Below are 21,184 nucleotides of genomic sequence, written 5' to 3'. Positions count from 1 at the left end.
TCTCCCTGTTCCTCACTGAAGTCACCACAGTTCTGAGGGAAATAGTCTAAGTGGGACCGTAGAAAGTGCATTTTGACTGACATGCGAGCCCCTAATTTTTTATAGCTGTTCAAGAGCTCATCGACTTCTTTCTCGTATTCTGCACTTCGGTTATTTCCTAGAAAGTTTCTTATCACTGACTTAAGCGACCACCAAACGGACAGCTCAGCTGCATTCAGTGCATCGTCAAACATTGAGTCCTTCATAAGTTCCCTTATCTGAGGCCCATCAAAGATAGCCTTAAGCTTTTCCAGACTGATCCGAGGAAACTTCTGCTGAAGAAAAGTAAATCCCATGCCATCCTTGTCCATTGCCTTCACAAAGTTCTTCATCAGTCCCAGTTTGATATGTAAAGTAAGACCTTGTTTGGTTCAACACGAGAACGAGCCTGAACATTGTGTGAACCAGGTTCCAAACGTTGTCGTGGTGGCCATTCTTGTCTGACAAAATGTTGATCATCAGCCCGACTATCCCACAAACACAAAAAGCATGGATACTTTGTGTACCCACCCTGTAGTCCCAAAACCAATCCAACTACCTTAAGATCTCCACAGATCAACCAACCATGGTCATTGTAGTTCAGAGCAGACAGTAGCTGATCCATGTTGTCATGAGTTTCTTTCATTTGCACCGAATGACCGATTGGAATTGAAGAGTATTTATTTCCGTTGTGAAGGAGGACTGCCTTGAGACTTCTGCTGGAAGAGTCGATGAACAGTCTCCATTCAGTAGCAACATAGTCCAGCCCCATTGATTGAATCAAACCAGCAATGTTGTTGCAGTAAACTAATGACGAGTCCTTCTGGGTTGTGAAGAACTGTCTAAATTCTCTTTCACGCTCTCGGTACCAAAAGAATGTTGTCTCAGGTGCTAGCAAATTTTTCTCACGAAGACGAGAACCCAGAAGCTGTGCTGATTCCTTTGATAGGTTTAGATCCCATGTCAGGTCATTGAGATCTGCTTGTGTTAGAGGCACTGGCCGGTCATTCTCTTCTGGCATGTATTCTCCACCCTCTGCCCTGTCTAGTGCGTTATCAGATTCCGATTCAGTACTAGATTCCATTGCAACATCTGGCTCGGGAACGGGCAGGCTTGGACCATGAGGGACTGGTCGTATGGCAGACGGAACATTAGGATACTGAATACAATGCTTGTTCTTGCGGTTGACTCCTTTAAGATTAGTCATGCAGAAATAGCAGTCTGACACATGATCTTTACCCTCTCTCCAAACCATTGGAACAGCGAATGGCATACTCTTCCTTTTTTTATTTCTCCAATCATGCAAGTTCTTGACACATGTTTTGCAGCTAACATGGGGTGCAAATGGCTTGTCCTGGTCCCCAAGCTTAACTCCAAAGTAAGCATGATATGCCTTCTTCACAAAATCAGTTATATTTGCTAGTCGACGAGGAAGAATCACATTACCACATATGTAGCAGAACCTATCAGGATGATTTGTGCATTTGCGTTCCATTTTCTGTCAATCTAAGATACGTGTCCAAAATAGAAACACAAGAAGCACAGATTCTTATAAAATCAGTCACATTGATTGGAGATCACACTTTTCTAAACCATTTTCAGTTTCAGTGTTGTCAATGCAGTTTGTCAATGTAGTCAATGCAGTTTCAGTTTCGGTTTCAGTTTCCTGAAAGTAAACAAAAACATCATTAGGTTTCAGTATCAGTTTCGGGGTGCTACAGTATAATTTTTATGCAAAAAAAAAATAAGAATAGGCTATACCTGCAGCCTCGTTTTCCTTATACTTAGTACTATACAAGGCCCAAAAGTCGCACTTCTCATATCTCAAAAACTAGACCTGATCCAAGGAAACAGATGGCATTTTTGGATTCAGCGCACCAAAAAACCTATAAATCACTTGGAAAAATCTTCGACCTTTGAAAAAAAAAATTAAACGCAGGCCAGTGTAATGCATCCACAGTCAACCATAAATTTGCCCATCAGCCACTTCACACCAAAGTTTAAAAAAAAAGATAGGAACAAGGGGACACTCCTGCCATACTTTCATTTTATTTTATACCTAAAGGAATTTTTCACCTCTGCTACACCTAATTTCTTGTTGTATTGAGCACAGCAAAGAAGAAAAAATCACCGGGCACACCTCTTAAAATCTTCTGGAATACCTCATAAGCAAATGAATAAAAAAAAGATCTGTCGACCACATAGATACATCAGTTGAAATTGTAGCCAGTATTCAGATATGACACATTATGAAGATCCCGTTGTAGATTTTTTTGGGCATGAAGCCAAGGTGCAGAGGTACTGGTTTACTGGGAGACAGGCTTCTGTTCATGAGTAAATGGGCTCTTGTTTATGCCACAATGACAAAAACAGTGAGCTTATCAAGAATCACACATTGTTACATGATAGTAGCCATTGTTCTCATATCAGTTATCTTCTCCAGATTAGGGTGAAATGACCCTTCCTTCAATCTGCTGGGATGTGGATAGAGTGCATCATCTTCATGGCACAATCTCACCTCCTAGGGGGGATTAATGTCTCATTTGTCTTTCTGGGAGTGGTGGGTGGGGGTGGAGGGCATCACTGCACCTCTCAGATGTCTCCAGCAATGCCTTTAGCAATCAAGCCAACTCCAGTTAGCCAGGAGTTGTATATTGGGACATTCCTATGCCAGAAAAGGAGCAATCAGGCTGCTGATCTTTTGAAGTTAGCGGGAGCCTCATGCCAAACAATTAGACTAATCAAATTATATAGGTAAATGAAAAACACACAAGTTGCTGGGGTTTTTGTGGATGGAGCTGATAATCTGGCTCTTGTCCCCTTTCTACCTAGTGACATTGAAGAAAACCCTGGACTGCCAAGAATTGTATACATTTGTCACACATGCACAATGGAGAGGTCTATATTAGGGCTTGAGGAGTGGCTGAAGACTGTCAGTGTAGGTTTCCAATGAGTGGAAGTGGAGGCAACAGTTATTGTTACTGTATTACAGTTAGTATAGCTTTCTGCTCTACTGGATGTGATACTCTCTTATCAGATAATCCTATGATTTTATTCATAAAAGTGCTGGGGCCAATGAAATGTACCTGGAAGTATTAGTGCAAGATACATCAGAAAGTCACCCTGCCGCCAGTTTAGAGAATTCACCAACATCCTCACCTCCATTAGGATGTGTGGGCTCAAGGGGTGTCTCTGGACTCATTCAAAGGTATCTCTCCACTTCAACTTTGTTTCCTCCACCTTTTCATATAGAAAACTGGCAGTTGCTTCCTGCTACCACTGTAAACCAGTGACTAAGAAACTGTCCTAATTTAATACAACACAGATAGCAGTTCAGAGTTTCTAAAGAGATCTGTGGGAGAGCATGAAGCTGTGGGTTTCTTGTAAAATTTAAGGCAACAATTGTTAGTGTTATTGTGATGATGATGCTCTGCATGAGGTAGTTTTTTATTTGAATTTTTTCTTTGTTGTGTTCTTGGCCCAATGAAGAATTCAGCCAGTCTCATTAACTTTGTTGAATGTTTCCTGCCCTTTTCACTGAAAAAGATCTTTACAATGAACATGATTTGTTATAGAAAATATCATAAATTGGTAAACATGTCTTCTTCTGTTATCACAGTGAAGACTTTCATTTGTCGAACAGGATGGCTGAAAGTCAGGACCCACCAAAGTCTTTAGTGTGGAAAGCCATGGTAAGAAAATTAATTACCATTGTAATGAATCATTGTGGTAAGAAAATTAATTATTAATGTGTGCCAGCACCTGGAGTGGAGTTTCTGCAAATAGTAAAACAACCTAGTTTGTGAAAAAAAATAGTTGCACTTTACAAAGAGTATGTATCAGTAGTAATGTATTTTACATAGAACTAATTTCAGAGCACAAGATAATTGATAAATCACTTTGTTACTGATGTGATACCATACAGCTGAATGAAAATATCTGGTAAGCAAGAATTAAAATGCAAATGTCCCCCCTATAGTAATGAAGGGATTAACTGAAATATGTTTAATATTAGCCAATGAAGGAGGACACCGTATCATAACTGAGGAGGATATTTTGTTGCCAATGACCTGTACCTCTAACCTTAGGGGACAATATCTCACCAAAAAAGTGGATTCAGAGTTGGGAAAAGGGAGAGAGTTAAAGGGGTTGGCAGGAAAGACTGTAGATGCTAAAAATTATTGGAATTCTTTTCTAAATAGAATAAGAATAGGTTGCCCTCAGTAGAGAAGGCTATGACTAGGAGCTTCATATTCATGTCTGAAGATGCGTCAACCAAAAGAAGTGACATGTGAGGATGGAATCTTTATTAGTATAATGTTTTGCTTGTCAGAGCTTTATAAAGTACATAGCAGAGATTGCATTATAGGATGCATGACTACATATTTGTAAATAAAGAATAATTGTATATTCTATTTGTGAGAGCACCAAATGTTCCTTTTGGCACCACGTCTTGAATTGCTCAGCATTCCGTGAGAGGGAAGAGCTTAACAAATTTTGCTTTTAGCAACACCCTCAGATTTAAAAAACCAAGAGGAAAGAGATGTTTTCATTTGTGTTGCTATTGCAATAGAATTTTTGTATGTAGCGTTTACCATTTATGAAATTTTGCACTTTTGGGGGTATGTATTTAATGACAGGATCATTGTTAAGCTATCAATTCCCTCTTGAGCTGTGAGCAACATTTACAAAAAACATTTAACACACAAAATACATTGATAGCAGACAGATTACTAATTAAGTCCACAGCCACAGAATCATTTCAACCAACAACTAAATTGTAAAATAGGAAGTGTGAATAACTCACTGGGACACCATCATTGGTCTTTACTTGTGTATTGCTTTTGAGAGATTTCATGCACCACTTAAGTGTCTTAAAACAAGCAAACAAACAAATGAAACACTGTGTCCATTGAACTCTTGTCTTCTTTAGCAAATAGCTCTAGTTTAGAGGAAGTGAGGGAGGGAGTGAGGGTGGCATGTGAATAGGAATGCCAGATCACAGTCATCACCTCCTCCTCCTCCTCCTCCTTCCCCTCCCCTCCCCTCCCCTCCTCCCCATCTCTTGTGCATCCACCTCCTCCTTACCTCTTCCCTCCCACACACACCCCTTCACCCTCTTCCCCACTTCCTCCTTCACTTCTTCCCCCTTTCTCTGCTTCATCCCCATTCCACACCTTCTTCCCCTGTCCTCTCCTCCCCTTCTCTCCATCCCTTTTCCTGTCCTCTCCTCTCATCCCCTCCTCCCTGTCTCTTGCCCTGCATCCCTTTCCTCTTGCACCACTACCAAGGCAGGCTTCACCAGCTACGCTATCACCACAATCACACCATCACAATTATCATCACTACAGCTACCAGTGATGGATTCTTATCCACATGGTCCTCTTTCCTTTGTTTCTTTCCGTTGTTTACATGTATCTGTATCATCTTCCATTTCTTCCCATTCATTCGGCCTAGTTCAGTCCAGTTCATCACAGTAAGGTGTCATGTGTGTGTATATATATATATATATATATATATATATATATATATATATATATATATATATATATATCAGAAACCATGGGGAAATCAAAAGAATGGTATACTAAACGTTTTTGTCTATTAAGACATCGTCAAAGTATACAGGAAAATCAGTAAAGGTAACATATATATAGTCACATCACCAATTATGTACACCTTGGGGTGCTGTTACACAAATGAAAATGCAAATAATTATATGCATCAAAAGAATGGTATACTAAACGTTTTTGTCTATTAAGACATCGTCAAAGTATACAGGAAAATCAGTAAAGGTAACATATATATAGTCACATCACCAATTATGTACACCTTGGGGTGCTGTTACACAAATGAAAATGCAAATAATTATATGCATCTATCAAAATATACATAAATACATACAGAGTTACATACATGCCAATATGAATAAAGAGTGAATAAATAAATAGATGGATTATAAGTTTTGTGGTTTCTGCAAAATCTTTATTCACATGTTCATTGTGAAATTTATTGCATATATATATACAGTATATATGTATATATTATATATATTTTTTATTTATTTAGGTAATTATTTTATTTACCTGGTAGTTATTTTATTTTACCTGTAGACAACAACATTTTATTTTATTTTATTATTGTATATTTTTTTCTCGTACAGAGCTCCTCTACTTACGTTCATTCGTTTTACGTTTTTTCGATTTTACGTTTGAACTGACTGTAAAAAAAAACTGTACAAATTTTTTTTTTGAGTGATTTCTTTAGTTTAGCGCGCTCTCCGTAGTTCAAACGATACTTGCGCATGACGTCCATTGTTTACATTGCACAAACGACAAACTGAACATGCCTTGCCTCCTCCTCCTCCTCCCCCTCCTCCTCCACCATCTCAATTTATGTTGCTTGAATTTAATTTATTTGAAATTAATGTTATTATTTTACAATGTTATGTGTATAATTAATGATTTAGGGGTGTTATATAAGATACGGTAATAGAATTTATGGATGTATAGTACAGTACCAACTTACGTTCATTTTCAACTTACGTTCGGCCGTTCGGAACGTAACTAAAACGTAAGTTGAGGAGTGTCTGTACTGGTTCTTACTACAAATACTAATATTAATGTTAACCTGCAGATGTCGGGCCCCTCGCAGCACAAGTATCGCTACAAGAATCAAGGCCTGGACTCAGCAGAGATGAGGCGGAGGAGAGAAGAGGAGGGGGTACAGCTCCGAAAACAGAAGCGGGAAGAACAACTGGCCAAAAGACGTAATGTGGCAGCATTGACAGCAGCTATGGGAGAAGATGAACAGTCCGATGTTGCCATGAACCAAGTAAGATCAAATGTAGAAATTTTAGGGGAAACTGTGTGACAGGTGGATGGGAAAGCTCTGCCATTGCATGCAGCAGAAGAAATATTAGGTTAATTATGAGAGTGTATGCTGTTAGCATGATTTGTATGTATTGAGACAAAGTCAAGGATATATCATTTTAGTTATTCACCCATTGTTATAGGTCTCTGTCCCTGTATGGGCTCAAACATTCCAAAATATATGATTAACTGAATTCTATTCATGTTGATAATGTAGAAGCCAAAGGCATTTTTCCTTATATAAGGGGGATTGCCAAGTCAAAGCAACTCCGGGGCTGCAGGTTTTCCACTAACCTTGAGGCAGCAGTTGAAGAGAGAAGGGCTATATATATGCATTCATTCCTAGTCTCCAACATTTGAGAGATGTGACTATTTATGGCTGCAATGTGCAATAGTTTATTTTACATAATACCATATTTTTCGGACCATAAGGCGCACCCGTAATTTGCTATTCCCCGTCCTTACATAAGGCGCACCTGGTCTCGTCATCGGATAATCATGCATATGTGAGTGCTTTCAGAACTGAACATTTTCATTGTTGAATGAGAAAAATCGGTTGGGATTTAGCAAAATTACAAAAATAAATGATATATTTTTTTATTTTGGTCAGTGAAATCAGACCACCTCCATGGGCGGTCTGCCCTGCCAATACCCCTAAAAAACAACATAAACACGTTACGGGAATTGTGGGGAATTAAACTATTGAATTAAATTATTAAATTATTAAATTAAATTATTCCCGGAATTCTCTATTCACTTAAAAACACAGGATTACAAAGAAAGGTAAATTTTTAGTTTCGACCATGGGCGCAATATAGTAATAGAAAATTAATTATTAATTTTGTAAATTATAATATATCAACGTAATATGCAATTTTGTGAGCGGAAATATAAACAAATAAGGTGCTTAAACAGATTTCGTAAGTAACGAAGTCGTGTTGGACGAATGGTACGCCATGTTTGTTATGATAGATGCCGACGTCGAAGAAATGAAAGGATGATAAATTCGTTTAACCAAACCTAACCTGTGTTTAAAATAAATCATTACCTGCAAATTAAATGTCATCCGGCTCGTCCTCGTTGTCGTCGTCGTGAGAGACGTTGGCGGGCTTTTCAACCACTCTCTCACCTTGCGGGGTATACAAAGTTCTTGCAGCTTGAAGGAATGCATGTATCTCCTCTCCATAACATTCCTTCAAGAAAATTTACCTGGCGAGGTGCTGTCGGAAGTATCGAGACAAGATGGCGTCCCGATCCTATGCTACCGACTTCGTTCATTAGCATATTTGCTTGTAGCAAGGCATTTTTTATTTTCATTTCCACCCACAAAATTGCATATTACGTTGATACATTTTAATTTACAAAATTAATAATTAATTTTTTATTGCTATTATATGCGCCCATGGTCGAAACTAAAAGAATACCCAAATGACTACAGTCTGAGTGGAGCGAGACTAGACCAATGCAAAATGGCTGTCTGTGTCATGTCATAGACATGATAGCGTGAATGAATGCGGTGACATGGACTCGACGACAGTTTTCGCAATTTTCTTGTCAAGATACATGCATCTTGGTTGTAACTTGGTTGTAACTTTTGCTATGACTATGCACTGTTGCCATCGGCAGGCTAGCTACGAAACGCGTCAAAATAGTACGTCACTGTCCGAGGCATTTTTTTTGTGCTGAAGCCACACATAAGGCACACCACCCGATTTTGGCCGATTTTAAGGATTTTGCCCGCGCCTTATAGTCTGAAAAATACAGTAGTTTGAACATCATTGTAATTTTAACCTCTTCATTACGAGTCAAATTCTTGTGTGCAGCATCGGATGCCTGATGTATGATGATTCAGTGATGCATCACAAAACTTGTGTCATAAAATATAAAGTAACTGCTAGTTTACTTATTTTCTTTCACTCTGAGTAATAATAAACACAGAAAATGTGATCAAGCCAGTTCACAGAATTCAGGGGGCACTCAGGTACAACGACAAAGTAAATATAATCAGGATGCCAACTCCAGCATCTTCGTAGGCGTCATCTGTGGGGTCATCATGTGGAAGAGGTTAATGTTTTGATTTTTCTTACAACCATGGATATCTAATCTTTGCCTTTTATTTTACAGGAAAGTAATCAGACAGTAATTGGTGGAAGCCTCATAACTTCAGAAATGGTCCAGGCACTTTATAGTGATGACATCGAAGCTCAGCTCAATGCAACACAGAAATTCCGTAAATTGCTTTCCCGTGAACCCAACCCACCCATAGATGAAGTTATCCAAACTGGTATTGTCCCTAGATTTGTCGAGTTCCTCCAAAGAAATGGCCACTGTACGCTACAGGTAAGCTTTCTGTTTCACCTGATGTTTTGTCCATATTCTTAGAAAGGGTGATGGGAAGTGGTACATGGTAAGGGGATGCCCTGCTTGGTTGTATTCTCTTTTTCTCATGTTCATCAGTTGAAATGTGAAGATGATTGAACTAATACACGAGTCAAGGATGATTATGGAAATTATTTAATAGTATTATCTTTGTAAAAGACTGGTGATGCCATAAATATTTGCTAAACATCTGAATATCTTTATTTTTCAGTTTGAAGCTGCGTGGGCACTAACCAACATAGCATCAGGCACCAGCAATCAGACACGAATTGTGATAGAGGCCCGAGCAGTACCCATCTTTATTCAGCTATTGAGTTCGGAATATGAAGATGTCCAAGAACAAGCAGTTTGGGCTTTGGGTAATATTGCAGGAGATTCACCAGATTGCAGAGATTATGTCCTGTCTGAGAGTATTCTTATGCCATTACTACAGTAAGTATTGCATAAAATCCACACCCACCCATTCCATCCCCACATACTCCACTCCCACTCACTCCTCTCCCTCCCTTTTATCTTGGCTCTTCCTGGATGATGGGTCATCCCTGCATCTCGCCCACTGCCCTAGGTCAGAAGCAATGTAGCTAGACACAGCACATCCACAACAAAGCCGCTACATTTAATCTGCAACCCCCCCTCTCCATCCCCTCATACAGAAAAAGATAAAACTGGGAGAAATCCCTTCAGGCTGTGTCAAAATATCATTCACACATACTCCCTCACCACCCATCCCCCCACTCCCTTCCATGCATTACAGCATCACTGATACACAACCATTCTCCACACACCTTCATCCTCTGTCCTCTCCCTTCCCTCCTCAATAGACAATTCCCTATTTCCCAATGCCCCCCTTACCTCATCCATTACCCTATTACAAATGATAGTAAATATAACTTTACAGTTTCACTCTTTTTTTAGCTAATGATATATTCAATAATCTTCTTTCACAGATTGCTTAGTAAATCCACGAGGTTGTCTATGACTCGCAACGCTGTCTGGGCACTCAGCAACTTGTGCCGAGGCAAGAATCCGCCCCCAGACTTCTCTCGCGTGTCCCCCTGCCTTCCAGTCCTCTCCCGCCTTCTGTTTCACAGTGATGCTGATGTCTTGGCAGATGCATGTTGGGCACTGAGTTACCTGAGTGATGGCCCCAATGAGAAGATACAGGCTGTGATTGATGCTGGGGTCTGTAGGAGACTTGTAGAACTACTTATGTAAGTATATAAGAGCTTGGTCTACTCATATATTCCATTCACACATAGAGGTTCCCTGAAGTTGGATAGAATTAACTGGGATTGCTAGTGCAAAATCCTTGAATTATCAAATTTTCTAGTTAATGAAAATGGATTGCGATACAAGTTGTCATACACAGAGATGCTAAAGGCACTTTTTCCCTTAGGGAAGTGGCCAAGTGGAAGCACACATAATGTGTATACACATTAAAGCCTAGTTAACATGCCTCCCATTAGCACCTTGTGGATGAGGATTCATGACAGCCCCCTGCCACACTGCTGAGATTAATTTGTTTCTTTTCATTTCAAGGTTCAATCAACATAGTGTTGTTGCAGCAGCCCTAAGAGCAGTTGGAAATATTGTTACAGGAGATGATGTTCAAACACAGGTATGTGGTAACATTTCAGGGGAATGCTCAGTTTAATAGAAATTAATAAGATCACCAGATGTATATAAATACAAGGGGAAGGGAGCATAAGATACATACATATACCAAGGCTTTTTCCCCCTTACAAGGGAGGTAGCCAAAAAGAAAAAGGCATAAAATCATTCCCACCCATTCCATCCCTGAATACACTCCACCCTCCCTCTTATCTTAGCACCTCCTGGATGACGGGTCATCCCTGCACCTTGTCCACTGCCCTGGGTCAGAAGCAGTGTCGCAAGACACAGCACATCCACAGCAAGGCCGCTTCATTAAATCGGCAACCCCCCCCTCTCCGTCCCCCCATTGCATAAAAGGAGAAGACGGGGAGAAATCCCTTCGGGCTGCGTCAAATTTTGCTCACACATACTACCTCACCCCCCATCCCCGCCCACTCCACCCCATGCATCACAACATCATCCATATACAACCATTCTCCATTCACCCCTGTCTTCTGTCCTCTCCAGTCCTTCCTCAACAGACATTCCCCTCTTCCCCAAAACCCCCTTCACCCCATCCATCCACCTCATCCTAGGACGTCCCCTCATGTTCACTCCCTCCACATCTGCCTTCCATACCTCTTTTACTAGTCTTTCTTCACTCATTCTTTCCATGTGTCCAAACCATCCTAATACTCTTTCATCAACCCTATCTCCCAACTCCCTTTCCACCCCTGTTCTCCTCCTCACCTCCTCATTTCTCACTCTATCTAGCCTAGTAACCCCCACCATACTTCTCAGACACCTCATCTCAAACACATTCAAACTCCTTCTCTCTTCCTCTCTTATGTTCCATGTTTCTGCTCCATACAGTGCTGTTGGCACATTCACTCCTTCATACAGTCTCCTCTTAGCATCCATTCCCAAATGTCTATTCCTCATTACATTCTTCAATCCACCAAGGCATTTACTCGCTTCTCTCATTCTACATTCTACCTCCACCTTCACTCCACCTTTTCCTGCCACATTTGTACCCAAGTATCTAAAACTATCCACTTCCTCCAGTCGCTCTCCCTTAATGCTCACTTCCAGTCTACTGCCATTTTCACCCCTTGTACATCTCATCACCTTACTTTTACCCACATTTATCTTTAGCTTTCTTCTATCAAATACTCTCCCAAACTCTGTCACCAAGTTCCTCAATCCCTCCTCCGATCCTGCCACAAGTGCTGTGTCGTCCGCAAACAACAGCTGGCTCACCTCCCACTTTTCTCCATTTTCTTTAACCATCTCCAATCCCTGACCCACTACTCTTGCATTTACCTCTCGCACTACCCCATCCATGTATAAGTTGAACAGCCAGGGCGACATAACACATCCTTGACGAAGTCCCACCTTTACCTCGAACCACTCACTCTCTCCATTTCTAATCCTGACACAAGCTCTACTACTCTCATAAAAACTCTTGACAGCTCCTAGAAGCTTTCCTCCTATCCCGTATATCTGCATAACCTCCCACAGTGCCTTTCTGTCTACCCTATCGTAAACCTTTTCCAGATCCATAAAAGCCCAAAAAACATCCTTCCCCTTTCCTATAGCTTTCTCACATATCTGTCTTACTACAAAGATCTGATCTACACAACCTCTACCCGTCCTAAATCCACACTGTTCCTCACCAATTACTCCTTCTGTTCCTCTCCTAATCCTCTCAATCAAGATCCTCCCATAAGCCTTCCCAACTACACTTAACCTCTTCACTCCGGGGCACATCGCACGTCTGGCTTCATTAGCTGCCCGACGTGCGATGTTGCGTCATAATAATCGCATTATAAAAAATAAAGTCAGTGCTCAATCGTTCGTTCTCTTTCACCCGTGTATTTTGATAACCACAGAAAATTGATGAAGCCAGTTTAGAGATAATGGAAATTACGTAGGTACGACTACAATAAATATAATCAAGATGCCGACGTCAGCATCATCGCTTACCCACTTGCTCCTCATGCCACCTACGTAGGCGTCACCGTATGGAAGTGGTTAACAAGCTAATCCCTCTGAAACTGCTACATTCACACTTGTCCCCTTTTCCCTTGTAAAGTGGAACTATACAGGCACTCCTCCAGTCCTCCGGCACTCTACCCTCTCTCCAGCAAACATTAAATAACTTCATCAGCCAGTCCACCATCACTGTACCTCCTTTTTTTTTTTTTACATTCTGCATGGCATCCATCCAGACCAGGTGCCTTACCTGCTTTCATCTTCTTAACAACTGCCTTCACTTCATCTTTCCTTATTTCTCCTCAATTTTCCTCACTCATCACGGTCATTTTCTTAGCATTTCCCACTGCAAGTATCTTTCCCTCCCTATCCTCCTTCACATTTAGCAACTCCCTAAAATATTCTGCCCATCTTCCCCTTACTGCCTTCTCTTCCATTATCATCTCTCCATCTGCACCTTTTACCTTTTCTTCTCTACTTGATTCACCTCCTCTTCCTCTCTTAATTTCTTTCCAAAACATCTTTTTATTACTTTCAAAATTTTCTGTCATACTCTTACCCCATTTCACATCTGCTCTCCTCTTTGCCTCCTTTACCTTTTGCTTTACTTCTCTTTTATTTTCTTTGTACCTCTCATATGACTCCCTCGTCCTATTTTGTAACCAATCTGTGAAAGCTCGCTTCTTCTCTTCTACAACCTTCTTTGTTTCCTCATCCCACCATTCACTACCCTTCCTTCTATTTCCTCCTGTCCTTCTTGTTCCACACACCATCCTTGCACACTTTGTGACTCCCTCCTTGACCCATCCCCATTCCTCCTCCACACCTAGCTCTACTCTCTCCTTCACTCCCTTCCACTCCTCCTTCAGCTTCCTCTTGTACTCCTTCTCCTTTTCATTAAAAGAGTTCACTCTAAGCACCTCCCTACCTTTTGTCCCTTTCCTCTTTCTCCATCTATCCTCCACTCTCACCTTACCTTCCACCAAAAAATGATCTGATATTCCCCCACCCTCTCCCCTTAGCACATGTACATCCTTAACTCTTCCTATCATAATCCTATTTACTAGTACATAATCCATTAATGCTCTATCTACCACCCTTCCCTCCACCCTCTCCCATGTGTACTTATGCTTGACTTTCTTCCGAAACACTGTATTTGCTATCATCAACTCTCTTTCTAGACACATTTCCACCATCAACTCTCTTTCTAGACACATTTCCACCATCAACTCTCCACTAATATTCTTTCCTGGAACTCCACATTTCCCAACCACTCCATCAATTGGACCATTTCCTACCCTAGCATTAAGGTCTGCCAGTACTATTACATTGACATTTCTCCCTAAATCCTCTATGCATTCATTTAAATCTATCCAAAAGGCCTCCCTTTCTTCTACACTCTTCTCACTTCCAGGCCCATATGCACTTACAAAGACCCACATCTACTTTCCCAGTTTCACCTTCATCCACATTATCCATGAGGAAACCTCCTTCCACTCCACTACACGTTTACCTACCTCTTCACCTACTAGAATAGCCACCCCTTCCCTCCCTCGCCCTCTCTTCACTCCTAATAACCTCCCACTTACACTCACCCTTCCCTTTCAACTTAGTTTCATTCAAAGCCAACACATCCATCTTTCTTCTCACAAACATACTACCTATCTCTTCCCTTTTACTCTCATCTGTACCACATCCACGCACATTAAAAGACCCAAACCTTAGGGTGCTGGTCGGAAAACTCCCAGACCCTCTTATGCCTTTACTTTTTCTTTTAGGAATGTCCCCTGTGGGGCTACAAGGAGAAGGATGCCTAGTCCCAATCCCCGTCCCTTTCTTCTCGCCTCTTACGATCCAAGTGGGAATACTTGGTGGCAGTATTCTTTTCCCCCACCACAGGGAATTCCCCCACCACAGAAAAAGAATACTCAGAGAAATGGTACAGGACAGCAACAAGGGGTTGGGGGACAGCATAACAGAGGGACAGTCGTAGTATAAAAGTGTCATCATTTCTCTATGAACAGAGTTTTCCTCTATCATAAACAAAATGATGTGTGGCTCTGGTCCGTATGGGCGTCCCATATAGACCCTAAAGTATCAACCCGTCTGAGGTATTGGCTGCTTGTTATTGTGGCCCCCATCTGGGGTATTGGCTGCTTGTAGCATAAGATAAAGCAGGCAAATAGGAGAGCAGATGTGAAATGGGGTAAGAGTATGACAGAAAATTTTGAAAGTAATAAAAAAAAAAAAATTGGAAAGAAATTAAGAGAGGAAGAGGAGGCAAATCAAGTAGAGAAGAAAAGGTAAAAAGTGCAGATGGAGAGATGATAATGGAAAAGAAGGCAGTAAGAGGAAGATGGACAGAGTATTTTAGGGAGTTGCTAAATGTGAAGGAGGATAGGGAGGGAAAGGTAGTTGCTGTGGGAAGTGCTAAGAAAATGACCGTGATGAGTGAGGAAAATTGAGGAGAAATAAGGAAAGATGAAGTGAAGGCAATTGTTAAGATGATGAGAGCAGGTAAGGCACCTGGGTTGGGTAGATGTCATGCAGAATGTCTTAAAAAAGGAGGTGCAGTGATGGTGGACTGGGTGGTGAGGATATTTAATGTTTAAGAGAGGGTAGAGTACCAGAGGACTGGAGGAGTACCTGTATAGTTCCACACTACAAGGGAAAAGGGGACAAGTGTGAGTGTAGTAGTTTCAAAGGAATCAGCTTGTTAAGTGAGAGCAGGTAAGGCACCTGGTCTGGATGGATGTCATGCAGAATGTCTGAAAAAGGGAGGTACAGTGATGGTGGACTGGCTGGTGAGGTTATTTAATGTTTGTTTAAGAGAGGGTAAAGTGCCAGAGGACTGAAGGAGTGCTTGTATAGTTCCACTTTACAAGGGAAAAGGGGACAAGTGTGAGTGTAGTAGTTTCAGAGGAATCAGTTTGTTAACCTCTTCACTCCGGGGCACATCTCATCTGGCAGCATTAGCTGTCCGACGTGCGATGTTGCGTCATAATAATCGCATTATAAAAAATAAAGTCAGAGCTCAATCGTTCGTTCTCTCTCACCCATGTATTTTGATAACAATAGAAAATTGATGAAGCCAGTTTAGAGAGAATGGAAATTACGTAGGTACGACTACAATAAATATATTCAAGATGCCGACGTCGGCATCTTGATTATATTTATTGTAGTCGTACCTACATAATTTCCATTCTCTCTAAACTGGCTTCATCAATTTTCTATGGTTATCAATATACACGAGTGAAAGAGAACGAACGATTGAGCACTGACTTTATTTTTTATAATGCGATTATTATGATGCAACATCGCATGTCGGGCAGCTAATGCTGCCAGACGTGTGATGTGCCCCGGAGTGAAGAGGTTAACTTACACTCTCTGGAAAGACACAGAGTGCGGGGTGATCTAATAGAGGTGTTCAAGTGGATCAAAGGCTTTATTAAGGGTGATGCAAACAAGGTCATCATATTAAAACAACAGGGCAGGACTCGCAGTAATGGTTTTAAACTGAACAAATTTAGATGTAAGGAGATAGGCAAGAATTGGTTTACTAAGTGGAATAAGTGGAATAGACTTGGTAACCATGTTGTAAGCTCTGAAACTATCAGTTGTTTTAAGAAACGATTAGACAACTTTATGGATGGGGATGACAGGTGGTGATGGATACAGAGCTGCTTAGTGTAGGCCTTATGGTCTCTTGCAGTTTCCATCATTCTTATGTTCTTATGGATGTCTTGCAGAATGTCTGATAACAGGAGGTACAGTGATCGTGGACTGGCTGGTTAGGTTATTTAATGTTTGTTTAAGAGAGGGTAGAGTGCCAGAGGACTGGAGGAGTGCCTGTATAGTTCCACTTTACAAGGGAAAAGGGGACAAGTGTGAGTGTAGTAGTTTCAGAGGAATCAGATTTTTAAGTGTAGTTAGAAAGGCTTATGGGAGGGTCTTGATTGAGAGGATTAGGAGAGGAACAGAGGGAGTGATTGGTGAGGGACAATGTGGGTTTAGGACAGGTAGGGGTTGTGTAGGTCAAATATTTGTGGTAAGACAGATATGTGAGAAAGCTATAGGAAAAGGTAATGATATATTTTGGGCTTTTATGGATTTGAAAAGGGTTTATGACTAGGTAGACAGGAAGGCACTGTGGGAGGTATTACAGATATATGGAATGGGAGGAAAGCTGTTGAGAGCAGTCGAGTTTTTACAAGAGTAGCAGAACATGTGTTAGGATTAGAAATGGAGAAAGTAAGTGGTTTGAGGTAAAGGTGGGACTTTATCAGGGATGTGTTATGTCGCCCTGGCTGTTTAATTTATACATGGATAGGGTGGTGCAAGATGTAAATGCAAGGGTAGTGGGTCAGGGATTGGAGATGGTTAAGGAAAATTGAGAAAAGTGGGAGATAAGCCAGCTGTTGTTTGCTGACAACACTGTACTTGTAGCAGGATCAGAGGAGGGATTGAGGAAGTTAGTGGAAAGGGAGTTGGAAGATAGGGTTGATGAAAGAGTATTGGGATGGTTTGGACACATGGAAAGAATGAGTGAAGAAAGAGTAGTAAAAGAATTGTGGAAAGCAGAGGTGGAAGTAGTGAACATGAGGGGGCAACCTAGGATGAGATGGATGGATGGGGTAAAAGGGGCATTGGGAAAGAGGAGGAATGTCTGTTGAGGAAGGACGGGAGAGGACAGAAGATAAGGGTGAATGAAGAATGGTTGTGTATGGATGATGCTGTGATCCATAAGGTGGAGTGGGTGGGGGAGGGAGGGAGGGAGTATATGTGAAAAATAAATTGATGCAGCCCAAAGGGATTTCTCCCCATCTTCTTTTCTGCATAAGGGGACAGAGAGTGGGGTCACCCATACAGAAACAGCCTTGCTGTGGATGTACTGTGTCTTGCTGAACTGCTTCTGACCCAGGGCAGTGGCCAAGATGCAGGGAGGGAGGGAAGAGGGTGGAGGGGAGTGGAGTATGTTAGCAATGGAATGGGTGGGAGTGGTTCTTATGCCTTTGATTTTTGGCTACTTCCCTTATAAGGAGGAAAAACCTTTGGTATATGTATGTATAAAATGAAGAGGCATGATGAGCAAATCAGTGAAAATCTTTGTGTACTGAATACTTAACATTTCTAACAGAAGTAAGAAAACACAATATCACTACTTGGCAATTCAAACTAATTCGGTAATTTAGTGCTTTGGCAATGTCATACTTCATTAGTGGCTAATTATAAATAAATGTGCTCACTACCATGGTCTTAGCTATTTACCTCAATCGCCTACTGTCCAACCTAAGCTAATTCGGTGATTTATTGTTTTAGCATTTTCCTAGATCTACCATGATTTTATTTATTTTTTCCTCCGATGAATTGTTTATATTGATAAATTGAGCGTGTCAGTAAATTGTCAGTAAACTCACCTAGACCCAAGGGGGCCAAGTATGGGTGTAGATTTGTATTGTTAAGTCTAGTCAGAAAGATATATAGGTGTGTAGTAATTGAGAGGATCAGGATTGGAATAGTGAGTGGTTAGGTAAGACCAATGTCAATTTAGGAGAGGAAGAGGGTCCTAAAACAATTAAGTGTGACATTATGGATATTTTTTAGGCTTTCATGGACCTAGAGAAGGTATATGACAGGGTTGCCAGAAAAGCTTTGCAGTGCATGTTACAAATAAAGAGAATAGGGGGAAGTGTGTTGAAGGCATTCAATAGTTTTTACATTTTAAAGTACCTGTAAAGGTCAGGAATGGAGAGAATGATCAGTTTGTGAAGAATGGGCTCCGCTAGGATGTTGCCATAGTTGTTCATTGTGCATATGGATGGGAAGTGAAACAGTTGTTAGCAGATGACACAATACTTGTGGCTGATTCTGAGTAGACACTGAAGCAGTTTAGTGAGCTTGGAAGGGTGTGTGAGGGAAGAAATTTGCAGGTTAATGTGGGCAAGAGTGAAGTGATGACATGCGAGTGTGAAGAGTGAGAGCCTTAAGGCAGTGGGGTTGAAAGTATCTGGGGCTGCATGTAGTAGGGAATAGAATATGTGAAGTAAAGGAAGCAAGTAAATGTCAGGGTTGAATGAAGTGGTATGAGAAATTAAGTATTTGTAAATGAAAGTAAAGAGAAGGTTGTATGATGTGATTACCCATTATGGTTTATGGTGCAGAGACAGAGGAAGGGACTGAAACTTTGAGATGTAGTGTGTGAGGAATGTGATTGATGTGACAAGAACAGGGTGAAAAATGTAGAAGGAAGGGAGGAAATATGAGTGGAAAGGGAACTGTCATATAGGTGAGAACAGAGTACTGAGGTGGTTTGGACATATGGAAAGAATGAATGAGGCAAGACTAGAAAATGAAGTACAGAAAGGAGAAGTGGATGGAGTGAACTTGGGAAGATAACCAGTAGTAAGAGGGATAAAGTGAAGGGGGCTTTGGATGCATGTAGTATGTCTGTTGAGCAGGGAAGAGAGAGTGCAAAAGGTAGGGGAGAATGGGGATGAGAGTTTGAATAGAAAAAGGGAAGATAGAGCCCAAAGGGATGTTCTTCTCATTTGCTTCATGATTTGTGAATGGATGAAGAGGGGAGGGGTCACCAAATAGTGAATTGATAGGAGAAAACCTACTTAAGCTGTCAGGGCTTGATATGGAAGAGCTGTCTTTCACTGCATTGTTTTCGAATCAAGTAAAAACTGGTTTACCTCCATCATTTCATCATATAGCAACCTCCCTCCCCCCTCTTTTCATGCATTTAAGTAATTTGCAAGGCAGAAGAGAATGTACCTGTAAGCCACATTGCCCTTTTATCCATTCAGTAGCCCCCTTTATTCACTCTTCTCCTTTGCATTATCTCCCAGCATGTGTGTAATTAGTTTTGTCAACTTGTATGACCTCATATGTGGCAACTTGTGCATAATGCACTGGTATAATCTCAAGATTTACTTAGTTTTTACCCAAATTTGCTTCAAATCAATCCATTGCCCCTGGTCTCTTGCAGAATATCTGCACTTTAAGTTCATCTTGATATGGTTAGGTATGGGCAGTAATGGCATATATTTGTATTTATACATATTTATTTATTCCAGGTTATCTTAAATTGTTCTGCCCTCCCGTGCTTACTTCATCTGCTTGGCTCTCCAAAAGAATCTATCAGGAAAGAATCATGTTGGACTATTTCTAATATCACTGCAGGCAATCGTTCACAAGTAAGTATGTCATATTTGTTTAGATTTGAGGGACATTGATGCATGTATGAAAAGGGGGAAGTGTTTTGATTCAGCTATCTGCGGACACCTTCCTTGTAAAGAAGGAACGGTTTTTGGTGTATACACATGCATACACAGATTACATACATATATATACCAAGGTTTTTTCCCCCTTACAAGGGAGGTAGCCAAAAAGGAAAAGGCATAAAATCATTCCCACCCATTCCATCCCTCAATACACTCCACACCCCTCCACCCTCCCTCTTATCTTAGCACCTCCTGGATGACGGGTCATCCCTGCACCTTGTCCACTGCCCTGGGTCAGAAGCAGTGTCGCAAGACACAGCACATCCACAGCAAGGCCACTTCATTAAATCAGCGACCCCCCTCTCTGTCCCCCCATGCATAAAAGGAGAAGACGGGGAGAAATCCCTTCAGGCTGCATCAAATTTTGCTCACACATACTACCTCACCCCCCATCCCCCACCCATTCCACCTCCTGCATCACATCATCCATATACAACCATTCTCCATTCACCCCTGTCTTCTGTCCTCTCCCGTCCTTCCTCAACAGACATTCCCCTCTTCCCCAAAGCCCCCTTCACCCCATCCATCCACCTCATCCTAGGACGTCCCCTCATGTTCACTCCCTCCACATCTTCCTTCCATACCTCTTTTACTAGTCTTTCTTCACTCATTCTTTCCATGTGTCCAAACCATCCTAATACTCTTTCATCAACCCTATCTCCCAACTCCCTTTCCACCCCCGTTCTCCTCCTCACCTCCTCATTTCTCACTCTATATAGCCTAGTAACCCCCATCATACTTCTCAGACACCTCATCTCAAACACATTCAAACTCCTTCTCTCTTCCTCTCTTATGTTCCATGTTTCTGCCCCATACAGTGCTGTTGGCACATTCACTCCTTCATACAGTCTCCTCTTAGCATCCATTCCCAAATGTCTATTCCTCATTACACTCTTCAATCCATCAAGGCATTTACTCACTTCTCTCAATCTACATTCTACCTCCACCTTCACTCCACCTTTTCCTGCCACATTTGCACCCAAGTATCTAAAACTATCCACTTCCTCCAGTCGCTCTCCCTTAATGCTCACTTCCAGTCTA

The 21,184-nt window shown here is 41.3% G+C and overlaps 1 protein-coding gene across 2 annotated transcripts in view; it reads left to right on the top strand.

The window, feature by feature from the left end:
* Nucleotides 1-21,184, top strand: part of Kap-alpha1 (karyopherin alpha1) — a 49,673-nt gene that overhangs the window by 14,479 nt on the left and 14,010 nt on the right. Inside the window, exons 1-7 of one of the 2 annotated variants that reach the window (XM_076184829.1) lie at nt 3,173-3,226; nt 6,655-6,852; nt 9,015-9,230; nt 9,481-9,701; nt 10,217-10,480; nt 10,809-10,887; nt 19,937-20,056. In XM_076184829.1, coding sequence (XP_076040944.1) covers nt 3,188-3,226; nt 6,655-6,852; nt 9,015-9,230; nt 9,481-9,701; nt 10,217-10,480; nt 10,809-10,887; nt 19,937-20,056 — 1,137 coding nt within the window. In that variant the 5' untranslated portion in view covers nt 3,173-3,187. Of the gene's footprint in view, nt 1-3,172; nt 3,227-6,654; nt 6,853-9,014; nt 9,231-9,480; nt 9,702-10,216; nt 10,481-10,808; nt 10,888-19,936; nt 20,057-21,184 lie in introns of those variants that run through there. The other variant, XM_076184830.1, reaches the window with a different exon arrangement.

This window comes from Oratosquilla oratoria, chromosome 5 (assembly GCF_046742065.1).
Source record: "Oratosquilla oratoria isolate Oo_2021 chromosome 5, ASM4674206v1, whole genome shotgun sequence".
NCBI classification, from domain to species: domain Eukaryota; kingdom Metazoa; phylum Arthropoda; class Malacostraca; order Stomatopoda; family Squillidae; genus Oratosquilla; species Oratosquilla oratoria.
This window is presented reverse-complemented; position numbering and strand designations above follow the sequence as displayed.